The sequence below is a fragment of the Fukomys damarensis genome, unplaced genomic scaffold (genome assembly GCF_012274545.1).
Source record: "Fukomys damarensis isolate Sample0158 unplaced genomic scaffold, DMR_v1.0_HiC HiC_scaffold_34, whole genome shotgun sequence".
In the NCBI taxonomy this organism is placed as follows: Eukaryota; Metazoa; Chordata; class Mammalia; order Rodentia; family Bathyergidae; genus Fukomys; species Fukomys damarensis.
In genome coordinates, this window is record NW_022900946.1 from 11,852,190 (window position 1) to 11,871,059 (window position 18,870).

The following is an 18,870-nucleotide window of genomic DNA, read 5'->3' on the forward strand; positions in this document are numbered from 1 at the left end:
AGGTTGCCACAACCAATCACAGGTCAGGAATCACTAAGCAGTATGGCAACTGCTCGCATCCAGTGGAAGTCTTTTAGAAGCAAAAGCCTCAGTCACTGTCAAGGCTGCTGTCACCCTCCCTCAAGTATGAGTGGGGAATGGGCTGCAAAGAACCAGGGCAGTGGGAGGAGCTTTAGCTCTGCAGTAATAAAAATACAAATTCAGTGGTCAGCTCTGTTACCCACTGCTGTGTGATTTGGCATAAATTAGCTTCTTTGAGTCTGTTTCCTAATCCAACAATTGGGATAAGGTGTGTTTTCCTCTTTGGATCAATGAGGCTGTGTGCATAAAGGTCTAACACAGTGTTGCACACTTGGCAAGGACTCGATTTGTGGAGCTCCAAGTGCCCAGTTGGAGAAAGTGCCCAGAAAATATTTCCATCTTGAATATCAGAGGCTGCCGGGATAGGAATGTGCATTGCTTACTAACCTCTCAGAGATGGGATGGACTGTGTAGGTGACAGGTGCTACCCACTAGAAGGCAAGGCATTTCAGAGACCTGGATTCCAGGTCTGGGCACCTGAGAATTCGCTGGGTCAGACAGAAGATACTGATGGGGTTTGAAGGTCCGTGGGACCACATGAGCATCCAGATCCTCCTCGCCAAAAAACAGATCTTACTCAAAATGTGTCTGTTGTCCAATGATATTGCCTTGTGCTTGAGATGGGTCAGAGAAAGCAGCTAAGTGGCTTAGGTTCTCAATAACCTAGGTCCCATATAAAGAAACCTAGGTGAAAGATGAGAGATGATAGATTGATAGATAGATAGATAGATAGATAGATAGATAGACAGACAGACAGACAGAAAAGAGAACAAAGAGAGAGAGGCAGAGAAAAACAAAATATAAAAGGAGAGGTAGAGAAAAAGGAGTGAAAAAAAATGGAGAGAAAGAGATTTAGAAGGAGAACCCAAAAAAAAAAAGAGGAAGGAGAAAATAAAAGAAAAAAACAGGGATCCATGCAGAGGCCCTTACCGACTGCCTTCAAAGAGGCATACTTGTTGAGCTCTTTGCCCGGTGGCTGCTGTTCATAGGGGTTGGAGATCTGGCCCAAGTTGGGATACGAATGGGGATGGCCCATCTGCTGCAGCAGAGGAGAGGTGGGTACAGCATTGTTCATCTGGGTGGCATCTGAAATCGCAGAGACAGAGAGACGGTCAGAGACAAGGCAGAATCATCTACCCACCTCCATCATCATCACATCCCCTGAAACTGAAACTCTCCACACCCCTTGGGCAGCAGAATAGCAAAGGGTGTGCAGCAGTACCCAAAACAGCCAAACTCATAACTATCATTGGCAAGCCACTGAGGCCAGACAGGTGACTTCAAGGGCAGAGTATGTGCTCAAAACATCTCTACTCTTCCATAAATTAGCATGTTCCAGTCCGTGGTTTGGGGGCTATTTTATTATCAAAACAATATTTGTACAGAAAGATGCTCAACCTCAGACAGAGGCATGGAAATGCAAGTCAGAAGAACAACGAGAAGGTATCCCTTTGCTGAGGGGTTGGCAAACAAAGGATCAGAAGACACCAACATGGCAAAGGTGTAAGGGAAAGAAAGTCCTGCTGTTGCCTGATGGACAAGGAACCTGCTATAACTTGCAGAAAAAAAGAAGTTAGCACAGTGTATTGAAATTCAAAGTGCATGCATATGTTTACCAAACAATAGCTATTTCTAGGGACCAGCCTACGGAGACATAAGCACCAGAATATATGGCTATTTGTTCAGAGATATTTTTGCACAAGTGCATTATTTCCTGATACAAACTAAAAACACAAAAATAAACTGAACTCCTGTTACTATGGAAATTCTTTAAAATTACTGAACATATATTGTATGCTATATATACATGATAGAATATCTTGAAACAGAAAAATGCATTAAAATAAAATAACTATATATGTTAACTGGAGATGTTTTTGTGGCTTCTATTGCGAAGTGAGGACAAATTTCAAAAGAATACAAACAATATAGCATTTTTCTTAAAGGAAGAAAGTCTATGGCTAATTTTGTATGCTATGGCTTGCGTAAGACATATAAAGTATATGAAAGCATGCATAATGCATTTTGGCCATTAGAGGGGAAGGCGATTTGTGGGAAAAGAGGAAAAAGAGGTTCATGAGGAAAAAAACAGTTCATTTGATGAAATGTCCTTTGAGATGAGGTGCAAAGGGAAAAAAAAGAAAGCTAGTTGTGGGAGAGAAAAGGAATTAGAGGGGTGTTTGGGCAAAGAAGTCAGCCAGGGCCTTGTAGTTGGGGGGAAACTGTCCTGCTCAGAACCAAGAGAGTTTGTGCCTGGCCATGCATCACTGAGAATATGAGAGAAGAAAATGGAACAAAGATGGTCCACCTTCACCCTGAGAGCAAAAGATGGGCAAGATGAAACCGGAGACAAGGACTATAGTTGAGATGGCGATGGTTCGGGTTCAGCCCAGCTTCATGAAGTACTGGCACCAATCCAGACACACATTACGCTCTAGGCAGGAGGTCCCTTAAAAATCCCCTTATGCAGCTTGTGCACCCACCCACTTCCCCACTGCTGTGACCGGCGACTGCTAAAAGCTCGCAGCTGCCCCTGGTATCCAGAGAGCTGCTCTCAGCTGATAGGGCCACCAACTTGGGCTTAACACACTTCATGGATCTCACCCTCACCACGTGGGGTGGTTGGCAATCAATGCATGGTGAGCACTAAGGTGCCAAGACCAGCCACTTGCTTCAAAGTGGAGACAACTGTATGCAGCAGTGGGTGCTCTAAATCTCACTGTGAATTGGGTCAAGTTTATGACTGGGTTGTCAAACTTTTTTTTCTAAAGGGTCAGGTAGTAAATATTTTAGGCTTTGCAGGCCATTTAGCCTATACTGTAACTAATCTAGCACTAGTCTGAAAGCAGCCCTAGATAATATATAAACAAATAGTCATGACTGTGTTTCATAAACCTTTATTTGCAAAATCAAGTGGCTCCAGATTTGGCCCAAGAGCTACAGTTGATCACCCCTGAGGCCACCATCTTTGTATGTATGACTCCTTTATCATCCTTATGGTATCTCCCTTGAACTTTACAGGTTTTTATGTATTTGAAAATAACTCCCTCAGAGTCACATGCACCAGAACTCCTATTACAGGGTCTGCTTCTAGACAACTCAACCCATAACATATATGGAATATGTTTGGCTTTAAAAACCAATGAAACCAAATGGAAAGGGGAAGGGATACCAGCCAGAGCACAAATACAGGAACTGTATTCTTGACACTGCATGTGCCAAGGCCATCACACAAACCCAAGTGACTAAAAGGAACATCGCCAAGCATAAGCCAACTCAGGCTGGCATCAAAAGGGGCAGAAACATCCTTCTGCCATGATGGCTTTTTGGCTGACATTCAGCTGGGGTAGCAGAGACCTTGGATTAACGAAGTAGTGGCAGAAAAGTGTGGTTTTCACTCTGGGATGCCTTGACATTTCCTCACCTGAGCCAACCTGCTGGGGGTTTTGTCTGCTCCCATTGGGAACATCAAGGCAGGAATATTTCTGTCCTAAAGTTAGTCCAGTGGGAAGTGGTTTATTATAAGTTCTCGCCGTTTGCTGTTCTGTGTATGTTTGTTGTATGTGTGTGGTATAGTTTTCAGTGGGTCACTACTATTTCTGTATATTCCGAACAATCAATTCCTTTAATATACTGCTTTGTCTCCATTTGAGTCATGTGACAAGCTGCCAGTCATGATAACTCTCTCATTTCTGTGTTCTCTCAGAAATCACTAAGATAAGGTCTCAAGCGTAAAAGCATATTTGGGAAATTGTCTTAAGAAATGAAGCAAAAAGGTGGGAGAATAAGACATGGAAGAAAAATAAGCAAATAGAGTATGGTGCCAAGCAACAGGCAATTGCGGTGAACTGAAGTTGAATCCCACTCTGGTACATGAGGTTAAGACTGGAGCCCCTTTGGATTTCCATGATAGTTCCCCTTGATCATTGGTGGACAGCTGCTCCAAGGAGATATCAATTCCTCAGCACTTGCAACCTCCTACGTCTACAGGCAGTATCACCCCTAGAAGTCATAAGCATTTTCATCCAGGGTTGTGAGAGCTGACAGTTGAAAAGCAGGCATGTATATTCTGAAATGGCAATGGTCCAAATGCTACAGTAATTCACATTTCTGGCCACATAAGTGAGCACATGACCCAAATCAGACCAATCATAATTCTCCTTTTCTCATAGTGATTGGATGGATGGGGGATATAATTTGCACTGAGATTTCTTCCATGAATATTTCTATTTAGAACCACCACAGTAAAAAAAGCTAAGAGGCCATGAAGTCAAGGGATATTGAACCTACCATGTAAAGAAAATCTTTCTTCATTACGAGAAGCTGAGGGAATAAAGGTGCCCCCTTCTAAACTGCCAGTTATGCTTTGGGGTTTCTGCCACCTGCAACATAGAGTTCTGACTAATGAAATTTGCATCTGATTCCTTTTGGGAAGCTGGAACCGATCAGAATCAACTGCCCCTGAAGTCACAGTGAAAAAGGCAAAGATTGAGCTTGCATCACCATGGAAAAGCGGTTGCCCCTTGATTCACCATTCCACTGTAGCGGAAACTTTCCAGCTGGGGAGGGTGCAGTGAGGAAGGATGGGGAGAGGTTGATCAACAGATACTATAGTTAGAAGCGAGTTATACGTTCTGGTGTTCTACAGCACAGGGGGATGACTATAGTTATAATAATGTGTATTTCAAAACAGCTAGCAGACAGGATCTTGTATGTTCTCACCACAGAGTAAAGCCTAATGTTTAAGGCCACTATTTTGATTTGATCACTACATAAAACATCGCACTGTACTCCACAGTTATATACAGTTAGTATGCGTCAACTAGAAATGAAACTTTAAAATATTTAACAGTACATAGAGAACAGCCAAGGACATGGGTAAACTAATTAAACAATGGCTCAATGGCAAGTCTTTTATCTTTCCTGGAAATAGACATCAAACATTAGCCTGACTGTCAGAATTGATGTGCTCAGACTTGTCCCCCAGAGTGAACTCTTCTCCCATATCTTTGCTCCTTCTGTCCCAGAAGCATCACTATGCTCAAATCCTGTTTCCAGACCTGCCTGGGGACAGCCTAGCCACTTCATGAAAGGGGAAAAAAAATCTGTAAAGATGTTCCCCACAGGACATCTTGGGACAGCTTTTATATAATTACACAGAATACTTAATATTCCATTATAGAGTATTTGCTTTTAGATTATTTCTATCAAGTCCTAGGCTACCTCAAGGGCAGGGAGTAGTCATTCACTATAAGAAAGCATGACGGAGAGGGCCCACCAAAGTGATACCTCTCAAAAGGAGAAATGAGACTGTCCCAAAATCATGTTCTCGCTTTCACATTCAAAACTGCAGGAAGTCAATTTCTGGCAGTTTTAGAGAGCAGCTTTGAGATAGCTTCCAGGCATTGGATATTGAGAAATACTAAAATTCAGTCTTAAGGAAGCCATCAAGAATTACTAAACAGACATTTGTGGCTGGGTTTTTTAATGTTGCTTCATTTTACAGGACAGAAAATGGGCAGCCCGTTGCTCTGTTGAATTTCCCCAAACATGTCCAGAGAAGGAGAAAGTATAGATGGGAGGAACACCCAAGCTGGCACCCAAGAAAAGTAAAACAGTTGGGTAAACAAGAGCGCAGACTGAGCAAGATTTAGGTTAGCGTCTGCACATATACCGCTCTTGCGAAGTCGAGAAAAAAAGACAAAGATGTGTGTGCGTGTGTATGTAGGTTAGCGTCTGCACATATACCGCTCTTGCGAAGTCGAGAAAAAAAGACAAAGATGTGTGTGCATACACACGTGCATACACACGCACACGTGACTCCACACTCAGTATCATTTCTTTTTCACAGTTTTGTGCATGGAGGAACCTCGTAGTATCAGTGATGTCTTGCTCTTGGCAGAATGATTTCTCTTCTAGATACACTCCAAGCCAAGAAACACCTTGTCCACCTCTATCGAAAGGGTCTCCCTACCCAAAGCCATAAAAATACTATCCCCACCTCATTATAATTTTGCAAGTTAGTATGATCCTTAAGAAGAACTAGGGAGCATTTGCTGTTCTATGACAGTGGGCTCCACCAGCAAACAAGAAGCTGGTGACACTCCTGTGCTCTCCCTCCTAATACAGAGAAGGAGCCTCACATCCGTGACAATCATGTTCAAAGGAAGTTAAGATATAATTACTCTAATTGGAAGCACCTGGCAGCCTTACATCACGGTAACCACCATGTAAGTACTGTTATTATGTGGAATATCTTAGTCACTCCCCAGAAGTAAAGTGGATGCAATTCCAAGAGGGTCAGTTAGGGTAAAAACTGCTCAGTTACAAACACTGACAGGACGCTATGAGTTTCTTTGTGCAGAAAAGACAAATGTGAAGGATTAGACCAGTTTGGTTCATCTTGAAGGGAAGACAATGGAAGCAACTCCCTCCAAACCTACCCCCAGGAAGAGCAAGACAGAATGGCACTGGAGAGGTATGTGCACTTCTCATGCATCCTAGCTCCTTGGTCCTCACGTCAGCCTTACGAGGCGGTGATACGGGGTGATACACAGTGATGTTAACTTTTTACTGGAGAACAGTTTTAAATTTACAGAAATACTGCAAAGATTGTGTAGAGACTTCCCATCTGCATTGGACCCAAGTCCCTATTATCAACATACTGTTAAGGCTCCTTTGTGGTAAAGGAATGAACCAGTGTGTATTACTACTAAATTCACCCTTCGATCAGATTTCCTTAGTTTTTATCAATTTGTCTTTCCTTTTCTGTTCCAGAATCTCATCTGGGTAGCATATTAAATTCAGTTATGTCTCCTAGGTTTTTCTTGGCTGTGACAGTGGCTCAGATGATGGTTTAAGCAGCAGAGAGGAGCAGTGGTGAGGTAACTTGTAGGATGTTCTCCAAATGGAATTTGTCTCCTGTTTTCCTCATGAGTAGACCTAAGCTATGGAAGTGGGAGAGGACAACTACAGGAGTAAAGTGATATTCTCCTGATAACCTATCAAGGAGACCTCCTAGGATGATTGATCACTGATAAGTGATAAATTTATCATTGATGTTTATTTTATCATCCAGCTGAGGTAGAGTTTGTCAGATTTCTCCTTTCCAAAACACTCTACTCTCCCCTCACCATCCTTTAGTCTTTGGAAGGAAGTTATTGTGTGCCACTCACAGCCAAGGTTGGGCAGTTATGTTCTACCTCACTGAGGGGAGCATGTCTGTATAAACTGTCCAAAATTCTTCACAGGAGATTTGTCTCTTCTCCCTCATCTATTTGTTTATTTGATAATTTATTCCTCTCAGGGTGGACACCTGGGTATGCATTTTATATTTAGAATTACAATCTAATACTGAGGCATTCTGTTTTGACGCTCACACTGCTGCAGTCTTCGCCAGATGAACCTGTCTCAGTTGGCTCCTATGTCCCTTTCTGTAAGTCACTCTTCTCTGAACTCATCTTGAATATTTCCCATCTTGGCCCAAGGATGAACCATTTCTTCGAGGAGCTTCATTCATTTCATGAGAGTAGGGTGTTAGAAACAAAGATCTGCATGTTCAGGGACACTGTAGTTGCTTCCAGTCTCCCTCAGCTGATGGAATAAGAAAACCTGTTTTTCATACTAACCCAAATATATACATATATTCCTATATCTACAAATACCCATATATGCAACCATCTGTGCCTATTATTAATCTAAGCATAAATCCATCCAGATACCTCCAACTCACCTCCATTGTGGAATGGACCATTCTAACCCTCTCCTCCTGCTTATCTGTAACCCCTCATCCCAACAGTGATAAACCTGACTCCCGTCATCCACCATGCCTTTAATTAATTGCTCAATGTACCATATATTTATAGCATCATCAGAACTGTTAACCCATATCCCTATAGAAAATGACTTTATTAAGATACAGTGCTTGGGAGCTAAGTATTTTTCAAGTTATTAATGTATGTTGCCCTTTTGATCTTCCCGAGTCTATGAGCCTTCCCTTGGATGACCCCCAGCTTCCATATGCCTGAGTGGGGTGGGGAATTTAGAGTTTACTACAGAAGTAACAAAAAGAAAAATGATGATGATGGTGGTGGTGGTGATGAAGAAGATGATGATGATGATGAGAAAGTAAATACAGACCTGTATACATAATAGACACTTACATGGGGGGGTGAGGTGCCAGATACCCTTCCAGATTAATTCATCTATTCCAAAAATGTCTATGAGCTATCATTATCAACACATTTTGTAGAGGAAGAAACCAAGACCCAGAGATGTTTTGTCCAAATTAACATCACTTGAAAGTGGCATAACCATCCTTTGAGCCGGGTGGTCTAACTGGGATCTATGGTCTTGGACACTTCCTGACCGTCTTCGTGAAAGTTCATATTCAAATTTCTGACATTCAAAAATTGATCTGTAGCCAGATAATGTAACATTTTGAAGTCACGCTATTATCTGTGGAAGGTTTTTCTTTACTTTCATCTCCACTTGTTAGCATGTTAAGGACAAGATTTGGTCGGCAAGACAAGAGTTTTAACAAAGGTGAACCAGGGAAGAAAAGACATGGGAAGTCTGCCTTGATTCTGGGAGGTTTTGAGAAGGAAGAGAGAGATGACGAAGATTAAAACCCAGGGTTTGGGGAGGAATGTAGGATGAATCAAGGGAAATCTTAGGGGAAGAATCTCTTGTCCTGCTCCTGTTTGGGCCTCTGGCTCATTGTGAAGAAGCTCAGAACTATCACAGAGAAGCTGAGCCAGTTAAAAAAACAGGGGCATAATCTGATGGGAAGATTGCTGAGAGAGCTGTTCCCTGAGATGATTTGGTGCCTGGTAGCTTCGGAACTGGGGTTGTGCTACATACAGGTCCTACCATTGTGGAGACATGGAGTCCTTCCTACTTTATCTGACTCTCCTTCCTGTCCTGAGCAGATGGATCCCACAGGCCAACTCAGATGAAAACTACACACTCAGAAACTCCAAATTAAAGAGCACATTATGTTTTATGTTGTGGCTTCTATGGAGATTTTTAGTAGGATGGTGCCTTCCTGAGAATAATTTTCAGCTTTGTATGTCCAGTGCCCATAGCTACTCCTTCTGTTATTTACTTTATGTGATTTCATCTCTGTCCCTGTGTTTTGCCAGATGTCATGTGGATTGCAGCATCCACAGATTCAATGTTACACTGCTTGGATATGATGCTCCTTCTCCCCCACCCACACACACCTCTGTCTCTTCTCTGTGCCCACTATGACAGTGATTATTCGTGGTTACTCTGCCATGCGGTAGGTGAGGTGGTACGTGGAGAATAGGAGGAAGCTGGAAGAGTAGTGTCGGGCCGTAAAGGGGAGGTTTGAAGGGGGGAACAGTGGTAGATGAGGAGAAAAGATTAAAGTGGGTTCTGTTTTTATTGGAGAACTTATAATTGAGTTGAAGGGTTACTCCTTAGGGTTTTATTCATAATTGCTAAATCCTGGAAGCAGCCTGTATGCCCATCAACAGATGACTGGATAAACACAATGTGGTATCTATATGTGTGGGAATACTACTCGGCTATAAAGAATGACAAATCTGAGCCATCTGTAGGAAAACAAATGCACCTGGAAAATACATTTATAAACAGTATATGGATGAAATAAGCACACAAGCTTAAATACTGCATGGTATGTCTCATCTGAGTGAGACAGTGCAAACAAAGAAAATGATATAGGATGGATAGAAAGGGGCAAGGGAACTGATCTCTTGTGAGAGGAAAGTGGTCTATGGGAACTAGGGTGAGAGATGAGGAGGAAGGGCATGCGGGGCGGAGGGTAAAATAAGAAGGGTAAAGATATGCTGTGTACACGAGCCTAATAACCCATAAACACTACGGGTCGTAACACGAGCTAAGACAAATAATACCAATTAGTATGAAAAAAAGAGAATGGGGGAACCAGTAGGAGAGGGAGGAAGGGCAAGGAAGGGGGAGGGAAAAAAAGAAACAAGCTGCAACATGTACTTATAACTGCTTCCAAGACGATAACTGCATGAATTCCAAACAGGTACTAATAAAGAAATGAATCACACGCATTAGGGAAAAAAGCACATCAGTCATGTAGAAACATTTTACTCCCATTTCTCTAAGAACTATAATACCATTTCATAGATGAGAAAACCAACGTTGGCCAAAATCACATAGCCTGTTGCAGCAGCTTCAGGATTTGAACCCAGGTTTGTCTGAGGGCAAAAGCTTGTGCTTCCTGCACAGAGCCAGATGCTCCAAGCACGGATCTGGAAGAGGTTAGACACTAAACGCAGAGCCATCCCTAGGGAGAGAGAATCTCCTGTCCTGAGTACCTTTCTTCCTCCAGCAGATTTCCAGGCAGAGAAAAAAGCCCTGGCCAGACATCTGCTTTTTTGTTTCTTCTCTTATCCAGAGAACAGAACTTCCTGCTATACCCAGAGAACCAGCAGGTCTCCCAGTCCTGCGAACATCTTGTTTCCTACAGAACCCAAATGTCCCATTGCTCGGTGGACAGATTCAGGAGCTTATCCTACTGAACAAATACAGAATACCATACAACTTTTCCAAAATTTTCAACACTCAAAAGGGACCACATTAATCCTGCCCATAGACTTCTCGCCTCCCCACTGCTTTCGCCTCCCTGGGCCACCAGATGCAACCTTAGCCTGTCTCTCTCTCCAAGTGTATTGCCATAAAGATAACACAATGAAAGAAGAGTGGGGTTCTGAGTGAATTTTTGATTCAAACTTTTCCTCCATGTACCAAAGAATCTTTAGGTGTGATGTAAAGTCTTTCCAAGCCTCAGTTTTCTAAGCTCTAAATTGGGACCATAACAGCTTCCTAAGGAAAATACTGTGACGTTAAAGACATTATGTAGACCACGTGTAGTGTCTCACCTGAAACAGACTAAGCATCTAATGCACGGTAAGTAAAGATTTATTGATTACCCTGATCGCCAGGAAATCAAAGTAACATACTGAGAGGTTTGCACAAGGACCCCTTTGGGCTCAAAATTCTTGAGCACTTTTCAGATTATTCAAGTATATTAACACTGGACCAATGAGAGGGAATGGGTAGGAGGTGCTCCTGCTGGGGCCAAATACACTGTTAATTTTCATAACAGCAAAAAAGAGAATAGACATTCAGAGATCAGAAAAGAACTCTGGATTTTAGCTCTGCCTTTCCTTTCTAACCTCTCCAAATCTTTATACCCAGCATCCTTTTGAGAAGAAACCCTAAAAATTAGTTTGAAATACCATGCAGATTCATCTCTGGCCACAAGCAAGGGGAAAAAATCATATCCAACTCAAAATTACCCTGTATTTGTCAAAAGAGAACATAGCAGACTAAGCTTCCACCAGAAAATGATCATGTAAAAGGAGAATTAAATCCATCTTATTGAATCTCAGTGACAGAGGGACCAGCAGGAACCTTGCAATGAAGGAAAAATTATACACATACATAACTGTAAAATCCTGTGGCAAATGAACCATTTGTGTCACCCAAGGGTTTATATCTTTAAGCATGAAAATGTTTTTCTCTTATTTTGACCATTTAGGATGGGAACATTTTAAAACTAGTTTGTTAAATATTTATTTAATGTTCACTTTCAGCCACTTTTTATGCAGGCTCTGGGGAACAGAGCTTCATTTCAAAGTCTCAGGCTGTGCTCTAAGTAGAAGAAAGTCCAGAGTGGGAGGCAGATCAGCCACATGACAGGTGAGATGGAGGACAAGTAATAATCAGCAAGGTTAGTGTTGTGATACAGCAAAGCAAATGTGCCTGTAAAGCACAAGATGGAGCCATCTAACTCCATTTTAGAAGATCCTAAAAAAAAGAAAGATACAAAGACAGCAAGAAAAACAGGAGGAATTCAATTTTAATTTTAAGCAGTACTGTGTATATATAAAAATGAATATGTAGAAACTACAATGTATTGTTGTTGCCTTTGTTTTGTTTGTTTGGTATTGGGGATTGAACTCAGGACCTGTGCTTGCAAGGCAGGTAGGGGAACCACTGAGCAGAGCTAAAGCTGCAGCCCTGTTATTGCCTTTGAAAGAGAATATCTCTACAGTAGCCCTGCTATCGTTGGAATATGGTTTACCCTCTCTGAAACAGGTTAAAGTTTGATCTCCGATGTAATAGTGTTGAAAAGTAGTGAGAACTCAAGAAAGTAATTAGATCATTAAGGAGGATTCATGAAGTCCTCATGGGACTGTATTAGTTACCATCAGAGTAGGCATTATAAAACAAGGCTGCCCTTTTCGTTCTGGGTCTTCTTATGCAACCACGTGCCCTTCTGTTTTCCTGCTATGTTGTGACATAGCACCATGCCACTGCCAAATACAGCCATCTGGTCTTGGACTTTTCAGCCTCCCAAACCGTGGAGTGCGTACAGTGGAGCACACCTACAATCCCAGTAGTGGGGAGGCTGAGGTGGGATGATTACTGCAAATGTGCAGTCAACCTGGTCTACATAGTGAGTGAAAGGCCAGCCTGCACTACATAAGGAGACCCTGTCTCAAAAAAACTAAAACAAAACAAAACAAAAAAGCCACGGGATAAATCAACTTTTTTCCATATAAATTACCCAATCTTACATTCTGTTGTAGCAAAATAGACAAAAACAAGTACTTTAACTCACCACTGATGGTTCAGCATCATCATTATAAATGAAAAAGTTTGCTCACTGTCCCAGAAGCCACTATAGGCACTTCCTGAGATGATATTAGCAGTGACTATGTGCCCCACCACCACCACGCATTAGTCAACAGTACTGTGGTTTACTTTCTGCTCTTTCTTGTCTTTTGTACCCTCTGCTCCCACCTTCTCTTACTCCATGGTCTCCTTTGTACTCTATCACTATTTGTCTGCTGTTTGTCAGCCCAATGTAAGCAGCACCTTGTCTGCTTGGCCTTGTTTCAAGACCTAACATGTGGTGCGATAACAAACCAGACATCCAAGCTCTTCAGAATAAATTGTGAAGTAACAATCACATGCAAAAATAATGCTTTCTTCTGCAAAATGCCCTCCTTTACGTTGTATTGAAATGAATGCTGACTCTGAACTTAAACACTGCATCCCCAAGTGAATGGCCGCCCTGAACCCCACCTTGTCCTTCAATGGGACTGGATGTTCCACCACACACATTCTCTCAAGGGTGACAGTGGTCTCACAAGATTTTATTGCCTGGTGATGCTGTAGTCATCTTAGTTGATGCAACACAACCCATGATATTCACATAATGACAAAGTGGCCTAAAAACATACCTCTCAGAATATATCCTACTGTTAAGCAAAGCATGACTTTACTCCTAGAGAACCCTTGATTAGTTTGCTGGGACTTACATAACACAGTACCTCAAACTATGTGATTTAACAACAGAATTTTGTCTTCGAGCATTCTGAGGGCTAAAATATCCAGGATCAGGGTGCGAGCAGAGTTAGTATCTCATGATGGTGATGAAGGAATGTTTGTTCATGACCCTGGTCTAGCCTGTTTAGCTGGCATCTTTAGCATTTCTTGGTTTATGGGTGTCTGCTTTCATCTTCACATGGCATCTGCCCTTCGAATACCTCCATCTAAATTACTCTTTTTTAATATAGACACAAGTCTTGTTGGATAGGAGCCAGTCCTACTCCAGCCTGTACTAATTTCAACTAATCCTATCCGCAACGACCCTATTCCCAAACAAAGCCACATTCCGAGGCACTAGGTAGGTCTGCAATGTGTGAATTTGCAGGTTCATGCTTGAATTCAGGACACTCGGCTAACTGTAATTTCATACCCATTGAATGGTTTTTCCTCCATACCTCTTTTAGATCAAAGGAATATAAGCTCGTTTTCCTTAGCACTTCATGTCCAGCTCCTAGCTTAGCCCTTAAATGGGATTGGATTCTAATACTGCAAAGGAAGACAAAAGCAGAGTTTTCAGTCTCTTGCTATATGACAGGCAGCGTGCAAGGTGATTTACCAAAAAGTTAGACATTGCTCAAAGAAAACTGCATGCGATTTAATATACTATTTTAGCAATATAGCCATTTTGTTTGCTCTGAATTTTATTTATTTTCTTCTTTTTGGAGTATGTGTGCAGTGGAGAAATGTTTTGTTTATGGACCATTTGATGCTCGTGACAGCAAATGACAAGAATGAAAAAGCAAGGCAATGAAACAAATGAGAAAACTGGGCTTAACTTACCCATGAAGCACAGATATCCATGGATTAGGTAACAGCACAGCATTTTTCCCCATGGGTGGAGGATGTTTCTATGAAAGTTTCTATGAAAGACCCTCCCTTAAATAGGCTTGGAGGAGCCTCTGGATGATTCTACCTTAACAGTTATTTTAGGAATTTCTCACTCTGTGCCAATTTGGCTCAGCTGAGGTTGAGGCTGCATGTGGCCAAGACAGAGAGCTGTCAGTACTGGATAGGCTAAGACCTGCTGGGAAATAAAAGCAGGTGGCAAGGTATATGAATGTGGAATTAAAGAGGAAAGGAAGGCTCTCCTTCCAATCCAACACTTCTAAACCACTAGGGGAAATAATTCTTTTTTACAATGGACTCTAGCATGACCAAGACAGGCGATTTAAACTCTGCAATTCCATATTTCCTCATTTATAAAATAAGAGGAGTAATATTTATTTCATGGAGATTGGCCATTATTTTCAAAATTATCTGGCAAAAATGAACCCTAAAAGGCAAAAAAAATTTTTTTAAATACTATGGAAAATCAGGTAAGCCCATTGTCAAATTTGGCCATGTTCCAGATTCAATAATTTTCTTGATTAAATCTTATTTTCTCCAAAATCGATAGTTATTCCAGCACTATGAAGGTTCCTGTCAACTTCACCTCTAGTGGTACTTTGTGTCCTGCTCCTGTTACTAACACCCAACGGAAGTTGTACGCCATGTTTATTACTGACAATGTCATCCAGAGGCCCACCATACCACTGGTAGGTTCGTACAGATCCTGGGGAGCAGCCATGTGGGCCAGAGTGGCTCGGTAGCAGGCAGATCCCAGCTAGGGCCCCGCCCCAACCCCAGAGGCACAGGCACAGGCACACCTTCCCAAGCCATGGGCCCACCTAGAGAAGAGCTGCACCGGCATGCAAGCTTCAGCCAGAGACCCACCATACCATCAGCCGTAGCCAAGGGCCCACCTGGAAAAGAGCTACACAGGCACACAAGCAACAGCCAGAGGCTCGCCCCGATACCATTGATACGCATGAGGAGAACGTAGCCAGAAGTCTACGCAGACAATACGAACTGGGGTGCACAGTCCCCAGCCAAAAGCCCTCCCAAACAACAGCTACATAGGGCCCTCAGCAAGAGGCACACCTAGATACCATCCAAGTGGGCACAGACCCCAGACAGAAGCCCACCCAGACAACAGGTCAGCTCTGGGATCTAGGAGGCCACCAATCTCTACCCAGGCATTGGTGTACTGGGGAGCAGCAGAGTAAAGGCTGCTTGGTGGCCTGCTGAGAATTGAAGACCACTGGGTGAGCAAAAAGTTGCCTCAACAAAGGCTCAGCAAGCTGCATCTGCTGAAATGAGAAGACGGAGAAATAAGTGTCAAAACCAGACTTCCAGATCACCTGAGGCAACCCCAAAGGGCAACAAGATGTAACAATATGATGTTCAACCACCTGGACTTGCTGAACTGGCAATGAAAGAAGACCTGGAAAAAATGAAATCAGAAATAATTTCTCAGATAACAGCAGAGATTGTGCCCATAGTACAAGACATGATTAATAAATCTAGAGTGGGTACAGATATTACTGATGATGTGGATTTCCAAGCTTTTGCTGAATTTCCAGGTAATGTCACTCTTGATTCTTTGCCAATTCCTTTAGAGGAACTCTAAGTGAATATGGGTTCATTCTCCCCTCTGTAGCCCTAACACATATCTTGGAAATATTTTCAAAGTGCACTCTTTCAATACTGTTATCAACATGTTTCCTAGATTCATTTCTCCATCCCCATTTCCATCAGCTCCTCTCTAAACCAAACCACCACTGTCTCCTACCTGGACCTAGTGACGTACCTCTCTTCCTCTCATCCACTCTCAATCCATTGGCCATCCACAAGTCAGAGTAATCTTTCATGCACACGTCCTGTCAAGTCACTTCCTGCTCAAACACATCTTCATCAATCCCCACGGCATTTTAAAGTAAAAGTAATATCCACCCTCTGTACAAGGTCCTGAGTGATTCAGCCCCTGCCCACCTTTACAGACACAAAACACTACCTCCCCATTGATCTCTGCCCCCAGCAATCTGAGCTCCCATCTGGACTCTTAAATACACACAGTGTTTCCCCCCTCAGAGGCTTTACATATATCCTTCCCTTTGTGTCACGCACTTCCTTGTAGGCAGCCCTGGGACACTGGCCCCACTCATCTGGACCCTTAAATACACACAGTGTTTCCCCCCTCAGAGCCTTTACATATATCCTTCCCTTTGTGTCAAGCGCTTCCTTGTAGGCAGCCCTGGGACCCTGGCCCCATGCTGGGCACTCACCCAGCCAGCCTTGCTCTGAGACCCAGAGCCACTATTTTGTTCCTCCCTGTCTGGGGAAAATGAGGATGCATAATAAAGAGGTATGAAGTCAGCTCAACCTGCAGGCTGACAGCCAGGGAGCTCATACCTCCAACAGGCAAAGAAGCCCGAGCCTTTAGCTCACCTCATTTTTATTCAACCAAACATGGGTGCAAGCAAGGAAGGTAACACAAGGTTCATCTACTCTCCAGTGTCCATTAGTACCTTCTCTGGGAAACAACTTGACCTCAGCTGTCTTAATTTCCCTAATATGCAGTCACCCCTGTGTGCAGCCTTTCTCCTTTTTGCTCTCAGAGGAGACCAATTGGGCCTTAATTCTCCTCTGGTCCTCCATACTCTCTTCACCTGATTTCTCATTCATCATTTTGGACTCCGCTCATATGCATTTTTTCACAAAAGGCTTTGCTGAGCCTGCTTCTTATATAAATCTGAGTCCTCCCACCACAGTAATTATAATATGGATTCCTACTATTATTAGTATTGAAAAGCAACAAAATAATAGTAACAATAGCTATACTCTTTACTCTTATGATCATAATTTATAAAAGTACACTTACTTGCATGACTATTTAATTGATACAGCTCCCTTGCCTGGTGGGCAATGACCAGTCTGTTGCTTACTAGTATAATGCCAGGACCCAGCACAATGCCGACTCCATGGCAACCACTCAGGATCACTCAGGTTTGTAAAGAAAAAATAGTGAACTAACACTGACCACAAGATTCCAAATGTTACCCTGAGGGCTGGAGATTTTGTCCAGTGGTTCCGCTGCCTGCCTCGCAAGCGCAAGGTCCCAAGTTCAATCCCCGGTACCAAAACACAAAAACCAAATGTTACCCCGACTAACGCAATGATTCTATCAAGCGTCTCCTGAAGCAGAAGTAACTTGCCATCTGAGAAGAAGGCTTTCCCACATCAACTCCCTGAGGAAGTGGGATTTTGCATCCTACTCACTGCTCTGTGCAGTGTTGATAACTTGGATCCCATGAGAACAGATGAATCTGATTTGCCCAATCTCAAACGTTTGAGAGCTTGAGTTCTAGTCTGTTTAGTGTATATTTTTCTACTCTAAGCACAAATTTCAGCCATGGACAGGCTGCTTTGGGGTGAGGTGTCCTCCACACCTGGTCTAAACCTCTAGCACCTGGCCCAGGGGCAGAGTCACATAGGTCTTGTCATGAAAAATATTCTCCAACAGGGCTGCGAGTTGTCATTTTATCTTAGAAGTCAGAAATATAACAAATACACTGAATACCTTTCTTCATGGGAATAAGGTATGTAAGCTTTTTCTTAAAGAGTCTATGTTCACTCAACAAACATGTCAGGGATATTGTAAACATCTTAGTGGTTCTTTGCAGTTGAAAGACTTGAGTTTCTGGAAAATCTCAGCTAAGAAAATAAGTTTACCAATGGCCATTTGTGTCACAGACACTGAGTTTCCTAGGCTCCTAGTGTCTCATTCACACTGTAAAATCCTGAATATATTACCTGAGCCAAATTCAACTCAAAGAAAGAGACTTTAAAGAATCATTTCAAGCCTCTGCTTGTGTTTTCATTTTTGGTATTTTCTTTTGTTTGAGATAGGGTCTTACTATGTATTTTTAAGGCTGGCTGTGAATTTACTACGTAGCCTTGGCTGGCCTCGAACTCATGGTGAACTTACCTCTGCCTCCTGAGTGCTGGGATAACAGGAGTGCGCCACCATACTTGACTAAAAAATTCATTTCATGTCTAATGCCTACAGACGCTGAGTTTCCTAGGCTCCTAGTGTCTCATTCACACTGTAAAATCCTGAATATATTACCTGAGCCAAGTTCAACTCAAAGAAAGAGACTTTAAAGAATCATTTCAAGCCTCTGCTTGTGTGTTTTCATTTTTGGTATTTTTCTTTTGTTTGAGATAGGGTCTTACTATGTATTTTTAAGGCTGGCTGTGAATTTACTACATAGCAGTTTCCTAGGCTCCTAGTGTCTCATTCACACTGTAAAATCCTGAATATATTACCTGAGCCAAGTTCAACTCAAAGAAAGAGACTTTAAAGAATCATTTCAAGCCTCTGCTTGTGTGTTTTCATTTTTGGTATTTTTCTTTTGTTTGAGATAGGGTCTTACTATGTATTTTTAAGGCTGGCTGTGAATTTACTACATAGCCCTGGCTGGCCTCGAACTCATGGTGAACTTACCTCTGCCTCCTGAGTGCTGGGATAACAGGAGTGTGCCACCATAC

At 42.5% G+C, this 18,870-nt stretch overlaps 1 protein-coding gene across 1 annotated transcript in view; it reads right to left on the reverse strand.

The window, feature by feature from the left end:
* Shisa9 (shisa family member 9) overlaps positions 1-18,870 on the reverse strand; it is a gene marked incomplete at its 5' end in the record, with an annotated part of 279,052 nt that overhangs the window by 33,221 nt on the left and 226,961 nt on the right. Inside the window, one exon of the mRNA XM_033758741.1 lies at positions 1,012-1,167. Within this exon, the coding sequence (XP_033614632.1) occupies positions 1,012-1,167 (156 nt within the window). The remainder of the gene's footprint in view (positions 1-1,011; positions 1,168-18,870) is intronic.